Here is a 24,234-nt window from a genome sequence, read left to right as displayed (position 1 = left end):
TGTTTGGGGTATGTACGTAGTTCGTACATATTGGGACTAAATAGTACTAAATTTGGTACAATTTGGATTTGGGTGAATCGATGGGGCTAAAATCCTTAAATTGAGAAAAATTATTTCTGAGGTACGTGTGAAAATTTGAAATAAAGTTTAACCGTTGAAGTGCATGATTGGGGTAAGTAGGAAGTTTGTACTTATTAGGACTAAATGGTACTAAATTTGATACAATTTAGATTTGGGCTAAAATCCTGAAATTGGGAAAAATTATTTCTGATAAATGTTTATGATACGTGTTTAAGAAAATTTATAATAATGTGTACTAATGGTGAAAAAATAGATCTGGAATCAAGAAAATTTGGAATTAAGATTACTGTCGGAGTATAAGATTTGGGGTATGTTGGTAGTTTTGGAAATTCGTACTAAGTGGTAATAATTTTGGTACAGTTTGGATTTGAGCGAATCGATGGGGTTAAAATTTTTAATTTGAGAAAAATAATTTCTATTAAATTTTTGAGGTACATTGTTATGGAAATGTCTATTAATTTGTACCAAATGGTACTAGATTGTATACAATTTGAATTTATGTGACACGATAGAGCTTGCATTAAGATTACTGTTGGAGTATAGGAATCTTTGGAAATTTAGAACCTTTATATTGAGGATATATCAAAACATGTTCCGTGAAAAAGTTTTTACCCACCACGAACCTGAAATACCAAATTACAGTCACCGATGAAGAATTTCAGAGGTTTGAAGTTTTGTGTAGTATATATAAGTGTCGATGTAGACAAATTTAACAATATTTTTTTTCGTATTTTTTTTCAATGATGGTTTTTTTATTGACGCAATCTCCTTCTTTCAGCTGTATTAATATTCACCTCTGGTGGTATGTTCTTAGCGGATCCCGGCAAAGGGGCTTATTTTACCAATAAACACTTACCAATCAGTTGGTTCATTGGAGCAATAATAGGTGTCATTCTAGGAGCAATCCTTTGCAATAGAATTCCCAAGAAGATAATAACGGTAATTTTAGTTAGATCCATGATAACAAGATTTTTAATTGATGGTTCATTGTGTTTTCTGCAGTGTTTTGCCTCGCTGTTGGTAACAATTTCGGGTATTCTATTAGTTATCAATTCAAGCTCATTGGATTCCTTAGTGGCGGCACGTTACATCAATGGCATCGCCTTGGGCCTGGTATTTCCATTAACATTCGTTTTGGTCGGCGAACAATGTGTCAAAGGTATGCGTGGCATGAATGCAGCCGCCATTGGAATGTGCTTTCAACTGGGCATATTACTACAAATTATCTATATGTATATTTGGCCACCGGATTCATCATTCGATGGGTCCCAAATGTTGGGGATACTGTCAATTCTTTGGGGATTTATAAGTTTCATTATTGCATTTATGCTACAATTGGAATCGCCAATTTTTTATCTGGCACGTGGTCAGGAGGAGATTGCAATCGATGTGTTAAGACGCCTACAGCGACCATTTACAATAACGCACGAAACCTATGAACAGCTGATGGAGCACAAACGCTATTTGGCTGAAAATAAGGAGAATACATTTCTACAAAGCGCCCTCATCGGACTTCCAGCTCTAGTGAAACTATCCTTCTATCGGGTATTTGTAGCAGCCAGTTCATGTTTTTACACCTACTTTGCATTGTCTTACGCCTCCACGATTGCTTACAGTCCGGATGCCATCTGGACATATTACATTTACGGAATATTGGCATGGATCGGAACGATGGTGGTCACATTTATAGTGGATTCCAAGGGACGTAGAACTCCAATGATTGTAGGTTTCTTTTGTTGTTCCTGCCTCTGCTTAGCCATTGGATGCATTTTCGACGATACGAAGAATATAAAAAACGTTGAGACAATGACCATTGTCCTCTATCTGCTAATAACTTATCAATTATTTGCCGGCATCGCTACAGCATCATCTTTCGTTTATCTTACCGAGGCATTTCCATTGGCCGTTAAGCCATATTTTGTGGCCATTGCCTTCATTGTGGAAATGTCCATACACATCGTCGTTATTGCCATACGATCGGAACCGTGGCGTTTCAATGTCTACGATTTGCCCGAATACTTTTACACCGTTGGTGGGCTGTCGATTGGGTTCTTTGTTATAGCCGTAACGGCAATGCCGGAAACCAAGAAGGATACTTTGCGCGAATGTTTGGTGAAATTTCGAAGACTTATAAATAAGCAAACATAATATAAGAATTATTTCAATAAATGTACTCTTATTCAATATATTTCAATAAAATGTACTCTTATTTTTAATCTAATTTAATGAAATGGAATTTTCGTTAGTAAGCATTCGCAGTCGTTGTAATTGGAGTCCACGAATAAAAACATTTTAGCTAGTAGTTATAAAGAAATTTTATTAAATTAAAATTTCCTTTAAGGGAACCCCCCCATTCTCGATTTTTTAAATGGGCTGGTAAATGAATACCAATACTTGTTAAGGTTTGTAACTTTGCACATATATATTTGAAGATTTCAAAAGGAAGAAAAATAATTTACGAAAAAATTTTGTTGTTGTTTTGTTGTTGTTTTTTGTGATCAAAGAAAAGTCCTTATTTTTGATGGCGGGCATGATAACTCCTCACTGGAACATCGGAATCCGAAAATTCCAACGGTGTTGGAAAGAGTACATGTCTGGCTCTCGTATGAACTAGGATTATTGACCTCGCTCTAAAATTAACAAAATGGCGGACCTTTGAAAAAATATTTTTGGAAAATCGTCAATTTTTTACCAAAAACCAAGTTAAAAAATAAGGAAGATCTTAACCGATTGGCTTTATCCTAGTTCATACGATAGCTATACACTCACAGAGAAACGTGTAAAAATTTGAAATCGATTGGGTTATTAGTTTTTGAGTTATCGTGCCCGCCATTCGCAAAAAAATGTTTAGAGAAAAACGCGTTTAAAGTTTGAGAAGCCCTTCAGCCGTCACTTGATGCTAACACAATAAATCGGCTATATCTTCAAGAGTTCTTGAGATTTTAACTTCAAATTTTGCAGGGACATTCTTGAATTAGTGTAGATTGGAATTAAGTCAACAAAAATTTTGACCCCGAGAATGGGGGGGGTCCCCTTAAACGAGTAAAATCGTCGTTATGTTTGGCCCATTTACATAAAATCGGACGAAACTAAATATGGGAGCTATATCTTAATCTGAAACGATTTTCTCCAATTTAAATAGGGTTCGTTCTTGAGCCAAACAAATGAGTTGAGCTTAATTTCTTCGAAATCGGATCATAAATGAGACCTATACTTTGCATACAAGAATACATGGATGGAAGGACAGACAGACATGCATAAATCGACTCAGAAAGTGATTCTATGCTTATTCTCAAAAGCAACCATGGGTCTATCATGATTCCTATTGCCTGCTACAAATATATGCACAAAGACATAATACCCTATACCACAGTGTGGGGAAGCGTATAAATACTCTAGAAAAAGATGATTGAAATTAACAAGATATCTAACAGCGGGATGTGGAATCGAGGTGTTCCAAACGGAATGACAGTACGTTAATAAAAACGTGTCTAAATATTGTATAATGGGGGTGTCGTCATATGGGTGCTACCCTATAAAGTAGAAGCAAACATAGCAAATTACAGCCAATTTTGTTGAAAAACCTACCAAAATCCCCATAATATCGAATATTTGGGTGTATCGTTTAATGAACTTATCTCGGTCCCTTTTTCATCTCAATTGTGAACACTGACCTCCATGTGGTGTCACCTGGGGTAGCAACATTCAACAATGATTAAAATAGTGCGCACGTTGAACATAACTGGCGCAGCAAAGGTGCGATCTGACACAACACGGAAACTTAAAGTCGGAAAGCTGCAAGCACAACAGATAGAAGAAGCCAACTCCGCTAAACTTACCCACTTGCTATTCACTCCTGGCAAAGAATTGCCCACTCCCTACAAACTGCAGCAAAAGCAACACTTGGGTATCAAAGACCACCATCAAGATGGTACGATCAGGAGTGTCGGGCATCACTGCCGACAATAGCAACACACAATGCAATGGAGAATTATCGAGAGAAAAGGAGAGAGGAGAAACGTATTTTCAGAAAAAAGAAGAAAGAACAAGAAAAACGTAAGCAAATCGAGATGTACACGAGTCGGAATGAAGTCTGGAAATTTTACCAATGAGTAAAACACCAAACCGAATGCTTTGGCGCAGGCACATTCTCATGTAGAGATGAAGATGGAAACCTGATGACAGATACAGACAGCGGGTTGAGGATCTGGAAGGAGCATTTTGAAAACCCAAGATCCAATCCAATTAATGGACGGGAGAACAATAAAGCAGCAGGTGCCGATATTACCAGCCGAACTATTCAAGACAGGTGGTAAGATTGCTGACCAGGAGCATGTACCAGCTCATTTGTACAATTTGTCTAGAGGAATGCATGTCCAATGATTGGAATCTCAGCATCCTTTGTCCCGTGCACAAAAAAGAAGACAAGACGGTATGGGCCATCTATAGAGGTATAAGTCTCTTTCCCATCGCATATAAAGTTATATCCAGCGTACTGTGTGAACGACTGAAGCCAATGGTCAATGACATTATTGGACCATACCAATTCGGTTTCAGGCCTGGAAAATCCACCATTGACCAGATTTTCACTCTGCGTCAAATCCTAGAAAAGACCCACCAAAAAGACATCCACTATGAAGCCGCATTCGACAGTCCTATCTGTTCAGAGGTGTTTAAAACCACGTCTGCGTTCAGCATTCCTGCACTGGCACAAGGTCACTAGTGGGAGTTGGAAAGGACCTCCGAAGGGGGATTCAGACAAGGTGACAACTTGTCGAGTGATCTTTTTAACATCCTTCTGGAAAAGGTCATACGAGATGCAAAAGTGAACAGAAATGAGACTCTGTACAGCAAATAACACATGTTACTCGCCTACGCCGATGACATCGACATAATGGGTCGAACATTGCGACCTGTAACAGCCACCTTTGAACGAATTGAGAAGTAGTCTGACAAAGTGGTTCTGGTATCAACACTAAATACGTCCAGTAGACTCAGACCAACTGTTGAATTTGAAACCTACAACTTCGAGGTAATTAATGATTTTATATACCCGCTATAAATAAAGCTAATGACATCAGTTTTGAAATTCGGAGGAGAATAGTGTTGGCCCACAGATGCTACTATAGTCTAAGTAAGCAGATGAGACAGCTCTTGGAGTGTTTAAGAGAAAAGTTCTCTGAAAGATATCGACGTCGAATGAACCATGAGTTGTACCATCTGTTCTCAAACATCGACATAATCAGACACGTCAGCTGCAGCGACTACGTTGATTACGCCTTGTTGTGAGAATGGATGAGAATGTCCCGAAGTCATTTTTGAGAAAAAAAGTCAAAATTTCCTAAACCTAATGTAACTACAGATTTATCTGTTTTCCTTTTGCATGTTACAAACATGACATAATGCCTTATACTACAGTGTGGTGTAGTCTATGATGACCTACAACATATTACAGATATGGATTGTATCTGTCAACAAAACCGATGTTCAAGAACAAATAGACTTACGGAAGAACTCTTTCTAGGAATTTTAACAATCTATAAGTGCTACTTTTTTTCGTAGCTTATATCAATATTATGTCTAACCGAATGACTTGATTAGCCTGATCTCTACTAGGTAAATCAGTTAGTCTGATCAAAATTTGTATTAAAACACATATGTATATTTAATTTCTCTGTCATTTAAAACCGATTATCGAAATTATTGTTCGCCACCAATTCTATGAATGCTATCAAAATATATGTATGTAGGTGGGCGCGGATTTAAAAGAGTGGCAAAATAAATTTATATTTCTGACTGAAAATCAAAAAAGTCAAAATTCATCGGCTAAATACAAATTTATCCAATAAATTTAATTCTATACAATCGATATTTTGTTTATGGGCCATACACATACCGCTGATAAGAATTTCAAACAGTGAAGTCTATCTTATCATTTGATACAAAAAATGTGCTTAGGGTTCGCAATACAGTGGTTTAAATGGGGATAAAATTTGTCCCTCGAATGTTAATCTCAATTATATCGGCGCCTCCGAACCATAGTATTCTAAGTCTGAAAAGTGAGTTTGTCAGTAGAAGCTCTCAAAGTATGGAAGTTTCATATATCTTACGGGCCATGCTAAGTACATGTTTGCTTATAACTTTGGTTTGGATTGGCCGATGATTATCAAAATTTCAGAGATTATAAATGAAGGACCGTAGTATCTAAAAACGCAAAGAACTTTAAAACATGCTAAGTCGACTTAGCATTCTATGGTTCGGAGGCGTCGATATGTCAAATTTTGTTACTAGAATTCGACTTAAGAAATGGTATATTGGAAAAAATTTGAACATTCAAAATACATTGAATCGGTGAGGACTTTTGCAATGATACATTGCTACCAGCAGAAAACGAAATAATCAATGGTAGGTCGATTGATAATTCGGGGAGTATCGTTATGTGGTTTTTGAATATTTAAGGCTTTTACTGCCACCTGAATCTCTTCAGGTTGGTACTTTGTTTTCTCCTTGAATCCCTGATTGTTTCTATGTTTGTTATATACCCACGTGGAGGGTATAAAATGTCCGCTACGCCCGAATTTAAATATATGTTTACTTGTTTTTTGTCCAACTTTTGATACCTTCTAAACTACTGTATATTGATAATGGGGGCCACTTAGCTTCCCATGCGAACGCTTTGCCAACATTTTGTTAAAGCGCACAGTAGATTGTCTAGTAACGTCAAACAGAGATACATGAAGCCTGCATAAAAATGAAGGGAAATCGCCAATCGTAAATCGTTAATATAAATAAAATATTTACTATTGATAGAAAAGAGTGTCACTTCGTCGAATTCAAAAAAATATATTGAGTCATTTGCCGTCGGTCACCATACGTGCATCAACAATTTTTTTCTCATAAAACACACGAAAAATTTTCAATCATAAATATCAGGCACAAAATGTTGAAATATTGAAAAAGGAATATCGGTAAAATAAATTTCGATCAACACAATGCCAATGTTACCCACAATTCAGGAGGAGGACAGTCAAACATGGTTTCAGCAAATATGGCATTGTCGCATCCAATTACAGCTGACAGTGCCGGCATCGTTAATTCTCTTTGCCGGTGGTCTAAAATTGGCATGGACCGTATACGAATCACCGCCAAATCGTTTTGATTACGACTATGATAGTTGTCTGTTAATAGTGGCGTTATTTTTTGGCGCTATCGTGGGATGTATAGCCGCTTCAATGTTCGTTGGACGTGTATCGAAAAATATTGCACATGTAAGTAACTTGATTTTTTATACCCTACCCTGAGGTAGGGCATTCAAAAGGAGAATAAATTCCAAGTAGAATAAATTCCAAAATGTAACGACAAGGGTTCGTCACCGAAAATTTATATTGAAGTGACCCAGAGTGAAAAAATGTAGTTTTTTTTTTAAATTCAGAATACTTCGCTTTATTTAGAAACGTAAGCTGATACACAAATTCCATATACTTAAATTCTTAAAGTTTGCAACATCTAGCTCTGTTCTGCTACTGCCCGTTACGGCTGTTGGTATCACAAATAACTAAAGACGAAGAAATTACTGGTTGTATCGATCCGGATTAGGCATTCGTTCCCTGCTGCTGCTTTCGATATAAGCCTCGACGCTTTTCAGGGTATAAACAATTTTCTATAAAGGCCCTCTTAGGCGGCTCTTTATTTCTGTTATATGCTCTTTATTTCGGTTTGTTTAAAATCTCTTTTCTTTGGATGAAGGCCCACGATCTCGGTTTATTTAAATCATTTGGCTTTGAATAAAGGTCCACGACGTTTGTTTATTTCGGCTTGCTTAAAATCACTTTTCGTTGTACAAAGGCCCACGACGACTCATTTTTTCGGTTAGGTTAATCACTTATCATAATAAATCTCTTCACTATTTCACACCCATCTTTCTCTTTCTTTCTCCGTTGCTGATCTCTCCTATCCTCGGGAACTTCTTGTTAGCTTGGCCGCTCTTCTCCGAATGATCAGGAGCCCTGCTTGTCTCTCCATTTTCTACACTCGATTAAGAATTCTAGGATGCATCCAGTCGACTTCCCGACGTCGAACCTTTGCAGTCGCGCTGATCAAGTGTCCTCTCTCAAGGATAACGGGTACATTTTTAACATCTTCATTAGTCTATTATGTTCAAGTCACCAATATTGAGAATCCTAAATTCTATATTACAGCCAATTCTGTTGAAAACAGTCAATTCTGTTATATATAGTGGATCGATATATTCCATTATCAATACCAAACATTCTAATAGTAGTAGCAATATACACATGTGCGCAAAATTAATAATTTTTTACTATGGAGGTTCTCTATACTTGGGTCTATATTAATTTTCAGTATAGAAGTTTGCTATACAAATACCAAATTAATACAAAATACCAAATTAATGTCAATTCCGATAAAAAAACATGTGAAAAAAATCAGCATTATGGGCCCATATTTTGACATACATTTCATATAATTATTCGGTTTGTGGCTTATAGCCGCATTTTCCAAACCTAAAAGGCTCTAATTTGGCATTCCAAGTTGTTACATTCTTATCATATATCGAGCTTAGAAAAGATTTCCAGGCACGTCAGTCTTTTGCGCAGCTCTTCCAATTTGAAAAACCATATTCCGAGATGTTGTCTTCCACTTGATCTTTCCATCGAATTTGTGGCCTTTCCCTCCTACGTGACTCGGTTGGCTCGCCTTTATATGCCTTTTGAGCTGGGGCATCGTCATCCTAGTCGTAGTCGCTGCAGCTCGATGTCCAACAATAGATGGTCTTGGTTAATTCGACGGCCATATTCAACGTCGATGCAGGTCGGTCCAGAGATCGTTTGGAGATTTTTTCTCTCAAACTCTTCAAGAGTTGACCCATCTGCATGCGCATTTACCCTTGTTTCAGATCAATACAACAGCACGGGTGGTATCGCGTCTTGGCGAGTGTAAGTAGCTTACTTAGACCATAGTAGCATCTATTGGCCAACACTATCCTTCTCCGAATTTCAAAACTCTTGTCATGAAATTTATTTATGACGGTACCAAGGTATATAATATCATTAACTAATTCGAAGCTGTAGTTTCCAAGTTCCACTGTTGGTCCGAGTCTACTGGACCAGACCCACTTTAGCAGACTCGTTCTCAATTTGTTCAAAGGTGGCTGTTGCCGCTCGCAGTGTTCGATCAATTATGTCGATGTCATCGGTGTTAGTCGAGTAACATGTTTTGTTTGGTGTACAGAGTGTCATTTCTGTTCACCTTTGCCTCTCGTATGGCCTTTTCCAGCAGGATGATAAAGAGATCACACGACAAACTATAACCTTGTATGTACTACCGTTCGGTATCAAAGGTCTCCGATAGGTATTTTTCTACATTAACTGCTGATTTTGTGCCAGTTAAAGATATCCTGCATAGCCGTATTAATTTTGCAGGAATCCCGAACGCAGAAATGGCTGTAAACCCCTCTGAACGGATAGGGCTGTAGAATGCGGTTTCATTCATGCAAATAATGTCGATTTGTTTTTGGTGGGTCTTTTCTAGGATTTGACGCAGAGTAAATAATCTGGTCAATGGTGGATTTGTCAGTCCTAAAGCCGCATTAGTATGGTCCAATAAAATGTCATTGGCCATTGGCTTCAGTCGTACAAACTGTACGCTGGATAGCATATTGATAGGATAATTCCTCTATAGTTGGCACATATCGTTTTGTCTCCTTTTTTGTGTATGATCTCCTTTTTTTGTGCTTATGTTCCAACTATTGGACATGCATGCATCTAGCCAATTTGTACTAAACAATTGGTGCATGCTCCTTACCAGCATCTGACCACCGGTCTTGAATAGTTCGGCTGGTAATTTATCGGAATAGGCTGCTTTATTATTCTTTAGCCTACTATTTTACTATAAACATTCCAGTAGGAAATACACTCAAAATTTTAAATTTACAAAATGTTATTCACATGAACGTAGCATCGTACTTTACATTTTAAAACATCAATCATCCATCCATCAAATACGTAATTTAATTTTATTTAGTGTTTATCTCCTACTGACTCTCTACTACTAATTAATTACATTTTCATTTCATTACCCAGCTGACCAGTGGTTCTCTACTCATTGTCGGTGGAGTACTATTCGTTATATTACCCAACTCGTTCATTGCCCTGATTTTCAGTTGTATATTTGAGGGTGCGGCATTGGGCTTAACACAAGTGCAGACATTCGTCGTTGGCCCCGAAATGTGCAGCAAGGAAATGCGCGGTTTTGTCATGTCCACGGAACGATGCTCTCTCTGGTTCGGCATTCTAATGCAACTGACATTCACATATATGTGGTATGCACTCGAACCACCAACGGGCTATCGTAATATACAGCCCGATCAAATTCACGGCATTGCGGTGGCATGTTTGGGTTTAGCCGCCATCGTTGCGGCATTTAGACTACGCATCGAATCGCCGCTGCTGCTAATGCAACTGCAGCGTGAACCTGCAGCGAACAATGTCCTGAAACAACTCATCGGCAGCCAATTGACCAGCACGGAAGTGATGCGCGTGCGTGAGGACTGTGTCCAATTAATGGCAATTGATGCTGACCAGAGTGGCTGGTATGTCTTTCGAAAGTGCAACGCCGGTCCATTATTCAAATTGTTTATTTTACGCGGTTTTGTTACGCTGACAATGTCACAGCCATTCAATCGCGTCTATTTGTCCGCCAGTTGGTTAGGCTTCAATTGTGACACCAATTGTTTGTACACGATGGCGGCCACGGGAGCATGTGGCAGTTTTTTGGGTTGCCTGTTAATCGATAGATACGGTCGGCGCAAAATGTGCGTGGCAACAATGCTGCCGGCCACAATATTTATGCTCATTACTGGTGGCATCATGGAATATTTGGCAAATACTAACTCAGCCATTGTTCAACTAGATTTGGAAATTATTGCCCTGCTAATGCTGCTGTTCCAATTTTTCATTTGCGTGGGGGTCTCCGTGGCGGCCAGTGTCTATCTATCGGAGGCATTTACCGTCAGGCTGAAGGGTAAGTGCGTGGCAGCGGTATTGATTGGCGAGCATACACTCCAGTTGGCACTGGCTTTGGTATCGGCCTCGGCGACCATTAATGCGATGCTGTTCTTCTTCATCATGGGATTTCTATGCATGCTACTGGGATTGTGTGTATTCTTTTTGATGCCCGAAACAAAGTGTTTGACTCTATACGAATGTTTGCAAAAGTTCAAAAGAGCTTAGTTCGATTATGCCTCGGCCTGCAACATAACATACGACGAGACGAACACATAAGAAAGGATAACCTAGCATAGGCGTTGAATAAACCTTAATTAGGAAAATTTGCATTGATGTCGAGTGGATGGATTGAAGGATGGGCTGCCCTCCCCCAAAAACATTGATTGTATAATGGATGGCTTTTTATGAAAATCAACAACAAAACAAATGTACATCTGTATGTATGTATCGGATGCGATTAGCATCTACTGGAAAAGAAGAATTTATTAAAATAAAAAATAGAAACTACAATGAAAAAAGAATTTTGATTATAATCTACATATTTAATTAAATAAATATTTATTTGTATGAATTAATTCATAATAAAATATAGAATTTTGATTGCAACATACATAAATGCATACAATGCTAACGAACATATTTAATATTAGTACAGTAGATATCGGATATAAGAAACTCAAAAAAACCGGAGTTTTCTATCTTATATGCATTTTTTTCTTATATGGAATTATCGGATATAAGAAAGTTGTTTCTTATAAGCGTACATACGCATATAAGAAATATTTCTTATATGATTTCATATATCAGATGTGCTTATATCCACTATCTACTGTAACAAACAATTTTTTAAAGATTCATAATCAAGGCGTCATTATTAAAGGATTATCCATTTCTCACAATTATACAGCTCAATCATGAATAGCAATTCCCGTAGCGTAGAATAGCAATTCCCGTAGTAGCGGTGAAATTCATCCATCCATGAAGAAACGCATCTGATTTGGGCGCACTATTTAAATGTAGCATTAGGAAATTGAGCAAGTTTTGCAATTATTAAAACAGATTGAAGCAAATCAAAGCCACATTCACAAGGATTCTACAGATCATTAGACATATTAGTAGAACTTCATAAAATACGATACCAAGACATGGAGAAATTAAATATAAAGGAATGCGTTAAGAGTGGTCGAATATAAATTAGGTAAAACAAACTTCCAATTTGAAAAATCAATGAGTAATTTTGAGACGATCGAGCATTTTCGATGTCGCTGTTCTGTTTTGGCCTGCCAACGGTATAGATTAGTGGGTGTTCACTTTTCGCATGTCTTAAAGTAGCTGGGACAGCGCTTCTGAACACGTATACCGTTTTATCTGCTTCTTTTCTTTCCTTTTCATCTACAGCCACTTCCATTTATTTTTACCCTCTACGACCCCAATGTAGGTACCGGAAGATCTCCGAGTGACGCAGACACAGTTAGGGCCTGTGCATCCCAAATCTAACATAAATTTCCTATTTTAGTATTTTCAGAAAAAAGAAGAAAGAACAATAACAAGTGAAAAAGCGTTAAGTTTCGGCCAGGCCGAATTTTGGATACCCTCCACCATAGATATACTGACAGGTACTTGAAATGAAGATATAGGGAAAATACAAAAAGTGGACCTATATCGAAATTTCTACAAACCGATTATGTAAACCATAATGTAAAATATAAAACAAATTTCAGAAATTTTTAATGGTTAATATACCATCAGCTTTATGGCTAAGGAGGGTGTATACACTTCGACACAGTTAAATGGTTCTAGACCCCATGTTTCTTTGGACCAAATTTGTTTCAGAAAATATTATTTCTTCCAAACTTGGTTCAAGTTCGAAGATGGGGAATATCGGTTCACTTCTTCTGGTACCTCCCACACAGGAGCTAGGCCTAAATGCGGGTTATAGTTCATATAGCGTTCATTATCGAACCTTACGTTCTATTTTTTGATGTCGATATCCTCCGCAGGAGAAATGATTACAACAGAGCGTTAGAACCAAACCCAAAACGCGGAACAAATCAGATAACTATTTTAATATACAGCCTTATTCTGGATATTTGCTAGGGAGATATCTCGCATATAAAAAATTTTCGCTTTCACATTCTCGCCTTATTCTGAATGAATAGGGAGATGCAAAAAATGCGAGATGCGGATTCGAGTTTTCGAAAATGGTGGTTGAATAAAGATTCGTTTTGCCATATCGTAAATTAAGTTGCAATGTGTGTTGCCCCATTGTAATTTAATTGTGTAACATTTTTCAATATATTATTTATTGATTTTTGTTATTAAAAATTGTTACTTTTTACTGTTATTTAAACTATATAGCAATACAAATGTGAAATATCAAGAATCCGCTGTATAAATGCTTTGTAATTAAAAGAAAATAAATTAAAGTTTGAAAATATGGCAACCTACAATATGGCATGTGAAACAGCTGTTCATTGTTTTGATGCAATTTGGTGCAACAACTACAATAGATTACAAATAAAAGAACATTTTTTTATGATGGCAAAAACACAACGATTTAATTAATTAATTCACAGTTTATTATTTCACTACATAATTGTGTGCCTTTTTATTTAATTCCGATGTTTTATCTCCCCAAATTCTTAAAGTGGCCTGTTATGTTATGATTTGCTTTTGAAAAAAAATTTTTTTGTTCTTTCATAATTTTTATTTAAGTTTTTCACTGTTAAGCGGCTCATAAGGCAAATTTGGGTTTTCCATAATTTTTAAAATTTTTTTCTTGAGAGACAGATCCTCACCCAAAATGTCTGTATTTCGCCTCCAAAAATCAAACTCGACTTAAATATTCCTTATTACCTTCATACATTTCTTGGCAATACTTGGTTCAGCATGCATCGTTATCAATGGGATTTCCAATGGCATTTTATTGGTTGTTTTCCAGTTAAAAATTTGCTTATTATCATTTATAATATTCTAAATCGTCATAGAATAAGTATTGTGTAAATATTTTTCATAAAAATAGTTATTACGTATGTTTTTGTAGTCAACTCCCTTTAAATTTATTAGCGAAAAATTTCGCACAAAATTTCCTACTCCCTGTAATTCAGAATACCTAATTTTTCCCCAAAGCGGATTTTTTCGCTTTCGAACTTCATTCAGAAAAAGGCGAAAGCGAGAATGCGAAAAAATTCACAGGGAAATGTTGTTCAGAATAAGGCGAAGGGAAAGAGCGAGTAAATTCACATGGAATTGACATCCAGAATAAGGCTGATAAAAAAGGGGACTACCCCAAAAAGGGGGCGAATATTAATAATTTTTGGTGGGGAGATTTCTTACCACATACGACTACAAAATACCAAATTGCAGCGAATTTGGTGGAAAAATATGGTCAAGACCCCCAAAATACTGAAAATTAGGAGGTACCGTTATATGGGGGCTACCAGAAAAAGTGAACCTATATTTATAATTTTTTGTGGAGACATTTAGTACCCAATAAGAACTCAATGTAAAAAAATTCAGCGTATTCGGTTGAAAAACGCGCTCAAGAACCCCAAAATACCGAAAATTGGGAGGTACTGTTATATGGGAGCTATGCCTAAACGTGGACCGATATATCCCATCTTTGAACTTGACCTACCTGCAGACAAAAGACAAACGTGTGCAAAATTTCAGCACCATATCTCAATTCCTTCAGAAGATAGCGTGATTACAACAGACGGACGGACGGACATGACTAGATCGTCTTAGAATTTTACCCTGATCAAGAATATATATACTTTATAGGGTCGGAAATGAATATTTCGATGAGTTACAAACGGAATGACAAAATTAATATACCCTCCATACTATGGTGGAGGGTATAAAAACGGGGTCGGCAGCAAATCGAGTCAGAACGAAGTTCGGGAATTTTAACAACGTGTAAAACACCAAACCGAAGGCTTTGGTACAGGCTCATCCTCCTGTAGAGATGAAGGTGGAAATCTGCTGACAAATTCAGATAGCGTGTTAAGAGTCTGGGAGGAGCATTTTTCAAAGCTTCTGATATCAAATAGTGCCGGCGAAGAAAACAATCACCCCTATTCCGTATGTCGTCATCGTTGTCGACGACGTTTGTCTTTCGACATCACTTCGCATCGACATCGACATAACTTCGACAATGATTTGGTATTCTGTAACACTCATGCGACGATGTCGACTATTTATCGATAATATCAATAAAAACAACAAAAATTTTTGCATATTTTTGGGCAAAAATGTGTTTGTATCCTTCACCGCACTGTGGCACAGGGTAAATGTGTTTGCAACGACCAAAAAGAAACGAGATAGACCCATAGTTACTTTTTATTATATAGGTACATAGAATTATTTTTCAGTCGATTTATGCATGTCCCTCCATCCATGTATTATTTTAAACAAGTTACATGCCACCATTATGATCCGAACGGGATGAAATTTGGAAAAGTGCATCCAATTGGGATGAAATTTTATTTGGCGCATAGACGATTCCTGTTGACATTGGTCAAAATCGGTTCAGATTTATATATAGATCCCACATATTTTTCTTTATTTACACTTTATTTTGCATTAAGTATTGAATAGATTCTAGAATGATGTATCCTGTTCTTGTCCGGTCATGTTTTTTTTTAATTTCTAAAAAAAAAGTGTTCAAACGCTTCAGTCGTCAACAAAAGCTATGACGAAGAAATCTTCGACATCGTCGTCGTCACACATTGTTACGGAATACCAAAAATGTTTCAATAGTTATCGATAAATGTCGACAACGACATAGGGAATACCAATTTGCAAAAGACGACTCTCTTCGACGTCGTTTCGTGTCGACGACGACATACGGAATAGGGGTGTATATATTAATAATCCAGAACCAGCGAGAGATTATGGTATAGAGATTATACCACCTAGCCCAGATGAGGTCAGAATAAGAATTAATCGGCTGAAGAATAACAAATCAGCAGGTGCCGATGGGTTACCAACCCAGTTATTTAAGACCGGTGGTCAAATGCTGGATTGGAATCACATCATCCTGTGTCCCGTGAAAACAAAAGAGGGATTAGTCTATTTTTAACCGCATATAAAGTGATATACAGCGTACTGTGTGAACGACTGAAGCCATACCAATGCGGCTTCAGACTTGGCAAATACACCATATACCAGATTTTCACTCTGTGCAAAATCCTGGAAAAGACCCACGAACAACACATGGTCAGCAATTAAAGTCGGAAAGAACCTCTCGAATACCTTCAATACCAAACTAGGGCGCAGACAAGGTGACAGCCTAACGTGTGACCTTTTGAACATCCTGCAGGAAAAGGTCATACAGAAATGAAATCAGTTCCAATCTTTTTTAACCGGATATGTTTGTCAGATACTCAATTTGGCGTACTCTGTGCTATCTCCTGAGGTAGGCAAATTGATGACATTCATAGTCGTCGTGATTACTTCAATAATTTCAAAACACTTTGGAACTGAAATTCGTGTTAGTTTTGGGTATATTGGCTTTCGAGAAATTAGTCAATAGCATACATATTCAAATGCTATCGAAAGAAGCAAGAATTCTCATATTATTTCCATCAGAAAGATAGACTAAGTGATGATATCTTGAAAATCGATCTTTATGAAACTGAATAAAATGTTTTTTTTTTTTTTTATTTTCTTGAAAAAAGTAATCTTTTATTAAAAAAGTTCTCTTTTGGTACCTTTTCACATTTTCCATCCCTGGTTCGAACATTGCGAGCGGTAACAGAAGCCTTCAACAAATTCCAAAGTGGGTCTGGCAATACGTCCAGTGGACTGGGACCAACTGTGGAACTTGAAAACTACAGCTTCGAAGTAGTCAACGATTTTATATACCTCGGTACCACCATAAATAAAACTAATGACGTTATTTTTGAAATTCGGAGGAGAATAGTGTTGAGCAACAGATGCTACTATGGTCTATGTAAACAATTCAGAAACAAGGCCCCATCTCTGATACTACCTGTGCTGGTGTATGGATCAGAAGCATGTGTACTTGTGCAAGCAGATGAGGCTGTTCTTAAAATGATAGAGAGAAAAATTCTCCGAAATATCTACACTCCGATGCGTCGACAGTGATTATCGGCGTCGAATGAGTCACGAGCTTTACCTTCTATAGAGGGACATCGGCAAAGTCAGTCGTATCGTGCCGCAGCGACTACGGTGGCTAGGCCATGTACGAATGGATGAGGATACCCAGCTCAAAAGGCATGGCAAGATCATGTGGAGGATGACATATAAAAGCATGATCTTTCAATTTGGAGAAATTGAGTAAAATATCGGCGCGCCTAGAAATCTTTTTTTTTAAGTTTGGCTTATGGAACAAATATTCTGTTCTGACGAAAATGACATTTTCTATACAATTTTGATAGATATATTTAAAAAATTATGAAAAATTGGTTATCTGTATGTGGCTATACACCCTTAATTAATAACAAAACAATGTTTCTGCATACAGCTTTTCATATACGCTTGATGAAAATTGCAATGATAACAATACACTAAAATGTGGATAATTTAATGTTTTATTGTATATTCATTATTCGAATTGGTTCCAAGACATACATACATATTTTGAATATGTTGATTAGAATATAAACTGCAGTTATTGAATATACTTGATATAAGTTATATGTAATTTTGTTTGTGAATGTTAATGAATATTGAATCAAATGATGTAATGACACTTAAATGATTGATGATAATTAAAATACATACTCACACAAACACTTTCGTGTGAAATGGAAATGTTATGATTTACAAACTAATTTTGTAATACTTAAAGGTAGATAAGGAAACGTATTCGGTAGTTGTCATTGTCATTAAAATAATACTTAAGAGATGTTTTTTTTTCTTAAAATGTAATATAATGTTGAAACGCCAATGGATTGTAGAATTCTTCTTTTGCTTTCCCTCATCTTTGATTGGCGTAAAACCCATTGATCCATTTTAGCAAACTTTCCATTAAATGATTATACAGCAATTTTACGTTATACTTTTATGTATTTTTCATTCACTGTTTCCTTCGGTTTCCTCGTCGAGTAGCAAACTTGTTGATCCATAATTACGGAGTCTATGAGAGGAAAAATAAGAAAAAAATGATTAACATAAAAATGCGAATGGGGAATTTGTTTAGATTTGTTAGTTACAGATGAATATACATACTTACAAATATATCAGATAAGCAAATTGTTGTTAAAAAAATACAAAAAAAATAAAATGGTGTAAAAAAATTAAATTATAAAGCAGGCATAATAAACACTGTAAAAAAGGCCTTAAATTCGATCTAACCGATTTCGTATGTTCTTCGAGTACGTATTGTATTTGCCGCCTATAATTTTGTGTAGGGTAAAAATAAAAACAATACTTTTAAACACATATTACCAAACTTACTACACTAAGTAAATACGCTTTTATGTTTTTGTGTCTTCCATAATTGACAGTATGTTGACTTCAACAATACTTACCTCATCATCAGATACTTTAAGTCCATCTAGATTTATACTGTTTCTGGAATAATTTCCAGATGGAGCTGAGTTCGTATTTTCTTTGGCATATAATTTGGAATCAGCATTTCCACCACCAATACCGCTACCACCAACCGTCGAAGAACGTGAATGATCCTCAAACAATTGACGATTGATATCGTCTTTGGAAAGATTGGATGAGTTTGTATTCAGATTCGGAGAATTCGAATTACTCATATTGGTGCCTCCAATAACTGTGCTAGTTTTCAGTGGCAATACTAGGTTGGCTCGATTATTTGGAGCATTGGTGTTTGAATTGGAAGCATTGCTATTGGTAGTGGATTGTCCACTATGTCTTCCAGATGACCGTTCACGTTGTTCGCGCTGGTGGTGATGATGTTGATGATGCAAATGCGACGGATTGTCAAATTTCTGTTTTGCCCTTTCGAATTCCAAATTACGACTTTTCGATTCAAAGATATTCTCCTCAACGTGTGAAGTTTTGGCGTCAAAAAAATTACTCGATTGTTGTTGCAAGAGTGTACGTTCGGTGTGACTGGAACGTTTCGACGAGGACGCTTCATTGCCACCACCACCACCCGTGGAATGACGTAGACCCACAACATTACTCTGTGATGGTCCATCGTCGAATATTTGCCGTAAATCATTAATGTTTGGCAAACAATCACTGGGTATTTCAACAGCAATTTTACTACGCAATTGAACGCCATTATAGCTTCCACCACCACCACCACGTAACTGGGGACTGGGGATACGTCTAATATTTAGTGTATTATATATAGTTATATATCGTTATTTTGCAATAGTTATATAGAAACAGAGAGAATGTTAGAAATGTACGTATTAATATTAGACACCCAGCAGCATTCCAAAAATGTTAAAAAAAGTTAAAATGAGGGTTTAGTGAAATGGCCATCATTCATTCAAAATACGAACAGTAAAATAAGTTGTTATATAATTTCAAACCTTGTTTGCAAATGTTGTATTTGAACCTGTAAACCTTCATTTTGACCGACTAACTCATCATTGGATCGTTGCAAACGACGCACTTGATTAACGGCAGAATCCAATTCATCTTCGGCAGATGCCAATTCACGTTTGAGCTCTTCGACACGCTGTCGTAAACGTTTAACCTGGAAAGTAAAAAAAACAACAAATATGTATATTTAATGACTAGTAAAAATAAATTATTAAAACTTTAACGGTATATTCCCATAAAAATCGATCGGGGTATCCAAGAGGAAACCGAGGCTTAATTGGAACCGTTATATATGGGCTGCTTTAAAAAGTTGACCAATATTGAAAGTTTTTGGAACCCGAAATACCAATTTTAAGTCAATTCGATTGAAAAAGTTCCCAACATCCCCAAAATACCGAATACCGTTGAATGTGAGGCCGATAAATCAGATTTTCAATACCAATCATCCTAGGGGTATTGGCAATGTAAACCTCTATCTTAAATAGTGTGAGCATAGCTTTTATTCTTATTAAAAAAATTTACAAGGTGCTGCCAACGGAATTACAAATTAACCAGTAAGGAAAGTAGTAAAATCGGACTGGGCCGATTATATATATATATATATATATATATTACCAGTACATCATTCTAGACTAAATTCGTTGCGCTATGCCAAATTCTGTGCTCATCGAAAGATATAAAGGGACTTTGGTGCACTATTTTACTAAAATCTGACGAAATAGAACTATAGAACCATACAATGTTCAACATGTAAAAAAAAATTGCGCTCCGTAAGTCTGGGTTTACACATGCAACTTTTGTAAGCAGAGTTGCTGAGTTCTTTAAAGAGAGAGGTATAAAAAGTGGCAAGGGGGAAGAAATTCAAAAGAGAATCGAAGAGAGCAACATCAGTGTTGCTTAATAAAGTTGCATGTATAAACCCAGACTAAAAAAGTAAATAAATTATAAAAAAAACAAAAGTAATTAGTAGTAAAAATTACTGAAAATCAAAAAAAAAGTGAAGTTTGTGTTGTCGCTGATAAGTGGAATTAAATGCTTTGTTGAAATACAATAAGAAGAAGAACACCTACCAATATCGGTAGGTGTTTATTCTCATTCCAATTCTATACACTGAGAGAATTGTGTTTATTCTCATTCCAATTCTATACACTGAGAGAATTGGCATATGCTTATTGATTGACATCATGTCTACCATGCCATCCAATATATACACATGCCCCAAGTGCCTAAAAAGAGTAAGGGCTAATGAAAATAGCATTGGTTGTTTTTTATGTGATGACTTTTACCATATTGCATGTGTAAAAGTTACCAAAGAGCAGCATTCCTTTCTCCATAAAAGTAAAATGTTTCTATACAGATGCACCAAATGCGCTAACCAGAACAAAAACAGCAGCTCCATCCATAACAAAACGGATGATCATACTAAGAACTCAGTGGATCTATGTGAAGAATGGTGGAGCCGTTTTACAGAATTTTCTAATGACATACAAAATCAAATTGTTGGCATTAAAACTAAAATGGATGAAATTTTAGAAGCCGTTAAACATGAATTCGACGTTAAAATGCATAAAATTGTGGAGGATGTAAAAAACTGTTTTGCTGTTAACAAACAATTTGAGGCAATGTATGCCAAGAAAATTCAAAACGAAATACAACGCAGGAGATTAAATAGGGGGGATAATGTAATTAATGGGCTACCTGATGGTATTCATGATCTTCGAGAGCCGGTTATCAAAATAGCGTCTTAATGCAAAGTAAATCTTAGTTCATCGGATATTCAACATTGTTGCTATATGACAAAAGGAAGGAAGGTATAAACACAATTAAATTTAACCAATACAGTTGGTTAAATTTAATTGTGTTTATACAAGGGACTGCATAATGGCGAATTACCACAACAATTGTCACTTAATTCTCTCAGATATAATTGGTGGTGATATCAGAAATAAAGTATATCTTAATGACCACTTGCACGAAGCTGCCTCTAAGTTGTTGTATTTATGCCGCAAATTTAAAAGAGAAGATCGTAAAGTATAAACTAAAAAATTCGGACTTGCCAAAAGTGTATGTGGTTTACCCCAATGGCACTGAAGGAACTCTCCACTTATACCAATGTGCTGAATTTTCAGATCATGGTGGCTCTGATGGGATGCTTATCGCATCAACGCCTGTAACGAATATGTAATTTATTATGGAACGAGAGTAGTTTCCATCATCTTCATCTTCTTTAACTTATCTTTTTTTTTTTTAAACGTATATATTATCTTTAAAATTTTCTGTGCTTATATATAGTTTTTTTTATCTCAAATTATGAATTTAAATAATATTGGCGAAATTGTCCATGATAATCAATTTTTTCACAATAGTTTCTCAAGCATAAAGCAAAATCTAAATTTAATGCATTTCAACTCTCAAAGTTTAAACATTTTTTCTAATTCATCAAAGCTTTCAGAAATCAAGAATATTGTTGAAGATAGTGATCTGGATATAATCGGTATATCAATGTTTAATATTTTTGGTTACTCAGTCTGTAGAAATGATAGACCTGTTCGCAGAGGTGGAGGAGTTGGTTTAATAATTTCAAAAAAATTTAAATACAAAACTGTATATATTGGTAAAAACCAACATATTAAAGAAATTATAAAAAACAAAAGTAATTAGTAGTAAAAATTACTGATCAAAAAAAAAATCCAAAAAAGTGAAGTTTGTGTTGTCGCTAATAAGTGGAATTAAATGCTTTGTATTTAATATAACCAACATAGAGGGAAGAGCTGTGTCTGTTGAATGTTTATTTATTGAAATTGTGGAGAATTTAAGACATCTTTTAATAGGAGTAGTATATTTACCTAACAGTAATTTTGTTGAATTTGAGAAGGAACTTCCAGATCTCTTTGTACAGTAGAGTAATGTAATTACAATGGGCGATTTTAATAACAATCTGTTGATATTTCACTAGCTTCTTCTGTTCGACAAGCTAGTTCTAGAATTGGCTTGTCAATCATACATAATAATTATCCAACCCATTTTGACACTTTCCACCAATCTACATCATTAACCCTTTGACGTATTTCTACGAGTCTGACTCGTGGTACAATTTCTGTGCCTAACATGAATATGATTCGATTCTCATAATAATAAGAATAAAACTAGTTGATGCCGTGCTCAACATCTAATCTAAAATAAATAGTTTTTTTTTCACATTTCGTTTCGTTTTGCGGCTGTTCTTAAGCATCAAAACCGGTTTACTTAGTGCATGTTGTGTGCTAACATTTGGATGCGAACTTCGTTGCGCTAATTGATACGTCAAAGGGTTAATTGATTATTTTTTAGTATCGCAGAAAAATTCTGTAGTTTTCTGGACAAGTATTATGCCCAAATATTTTGAAACGTGCACTTGTTTTATTGTCTTTTAAATGTCCTCTGAGGCTCAATGAAGCCTTTCATGAATTCATTGATTATAGCAATTACTGCAGTGACGGTGAATAGTTCCGGTGTGGATAGAATCTTCCTTACATCTAGTGTTAATGACCAATTAAGCCTACTTAAGACTAAACTGTATTCACAAAATATTTCTTTCTACACCAGCGATAATTGGATACGGTGTCCAGAAGTCCGTTATAGCGAATCTCTAACTGATCTGGCGTACAAAACTTTCCTTGAGGATAGATCGAAAATTTAATGCAAATTAAGGAATCGTACAAAGAATCTCAAAAGAAAACTGAAGAGAAACGCACATTCTCAACTTTTCGAAAAATGTACAGGTCCAAAGGACATGTGGAACGTTGTTAGAAACTGTGGTTTAAGGGAACCCCACCCATTCTCGATTAACTTTGCACATATATATTTGAAGATTTAAAAGAGAAGAAAAATAATTTACAAAAATGTTTGTTATTGTTGTCATCACTCCATAACTGTTACTCCAGGTTGTTAATGCATACCGAATCGGAATGCATTTGGGTCCACGAATACGTTCCTAATACGTTATATATTCAGTTTAAACAAAAAATAAACTGTATATAATTTCATTGACAAATTCCGATCATTATGATTCAGCATAAAAATGAATGGCATACACTTAAGGTCCCCGAACATAATACAATACAAATAAGGACAGTAAATATACAAATAACGAGCTTTCTTCGCCAAAAGAAATATTCCACCAGACAAAATGCTATTGCACAGTGACATTCATTTTTTTATTTCTGAATTTTGTTCTATATATTTAACAAACAAATAAACTAAAATAACATTTTTTGATATCATTTCAGCATAATGACGAGCAAAACAATTAAAAATTTCCAAAAACGAAGATTTATGTATATTTTTACAGTCGATACCAAATAAATGTAATTTTGAAATTTTTTCCTTATTTAAATATTCAAAAATTCCATACATACATAACTAACTAAAAATTCAATGGAAAATTGTATAACTAAAAAACGACATCCTGAAAACATAATAACGTTTCTACTACTCTGTTTCAAAACTATATAAATCTAATTGATTAAGAAATTGAAAAAAAATCCACTATGTATTGAGTATCAAACATGGTCAAGTATTTATTTGAATATAAAAAAAGTTCTCTGTATTGAGCATAGACTGTATAACAAAAAAAATTCAGCGTGCGAAT

At 35.8% G+C, this 24,234-nt stretch overlaps 3 protein-coding genes across 3 annotated transcripts; 2 read left to right on the top strand and 1 right to left on the bottom strand.

The window, feature by feature from the left end:
• Window positions 1-1,038: 1,038 nt before the first annotated feature.
• LOC133331058 (solute carrier family 2, facilitated glucose transporter member 12-like) lies at window positions 1,039-2,229 on the top strand. Its single transcript, XM_061539463.1, has one exon. The coding sequence runs from the start codon at window positions 1,039-1,041 to the stop codon at window positions 2,227-2,229; it is 1,191 nt and encodes a 396-aa protein (XP_061395447.1).
• Window positions 2,230-7,073: 4,844 nt separating this feature from the next.
• Window positions 7,074-11,330, top strand: LOC133331057 (uncharacterized). The gene is made up of 2 exons (XM_061539462.1): window positions 7,074-7,349; window positions 10,182-11,330. Exons 1-2 carry the CDS (start codon window positions 7,074-7,076, stop codon window positions 11,328-11,330), a joined length of 1,425 nt encoding a protein of 474 aa, XP_061395446.1.
• A 6,815-nt stretch (window positions 11,331-18,145) lies between these two features.
• LOC133331059 (transcriptional regulator ovo-like) lies at window positions 18,146-19,758 on the bottom strand (the record flags this gene model as incomplete). The annotated part of the gene is made up of 3 exons (XM_061539464.1): window positions 18,146-18,210; window positions 18,605-19,382; window positions 19,592-19,758. Coding segments are annotated over 3 exons (954 nt in total), but the record flags the coding sequence as incomplete, so codon positions are not given.
• Window positions 19,759-24,234: the final 4,476 nt, after the last annotated feature.

Source organism: Musca vetustissima, unplaced genomic scaffold (assembly GCF_032173495.1).
Source record: "Musca vetustissima isolate MV318-11 ecotype Yass unplaced genomic scaffold, APGP_CSIRO_Mvet_v1 utg115050, whole genome shotgun sequence".
In the NCBI taxonomy this organism is placed as follows: Eukaryota; Metazoa; Arthropoda; class Insecta; order Diptera; family Muscidae; genus Musca; species Musca vetustissima.
Note: the sequence above shows the minus strand (reverse complement) of the source record. Positions and strands in the feature narration are given on the sequence as shown.

Coding starts and splice junctions, on each gene's coding strand:
- LOC133331058 (XM_061539463.1), top strand. CDS start 1,039: ATGATAACAAGATTTTTAATTGATGGTTCATTGTGTTTTCTGCAGTGT.
- LOC133331057 (XM_061539462.1), top strand. CDS start 7,074: ATGCCAATGTTACCCACAATTCAGGAGGAGGACAGTCAAACATGGTTT. Junction 7,350..10,181: donor TATCGAAAAATATTGCACAT/GTAAGTAACTTG, acceptor TTCATTACCCAG/CTGACCAGTGGTTCTCTACT.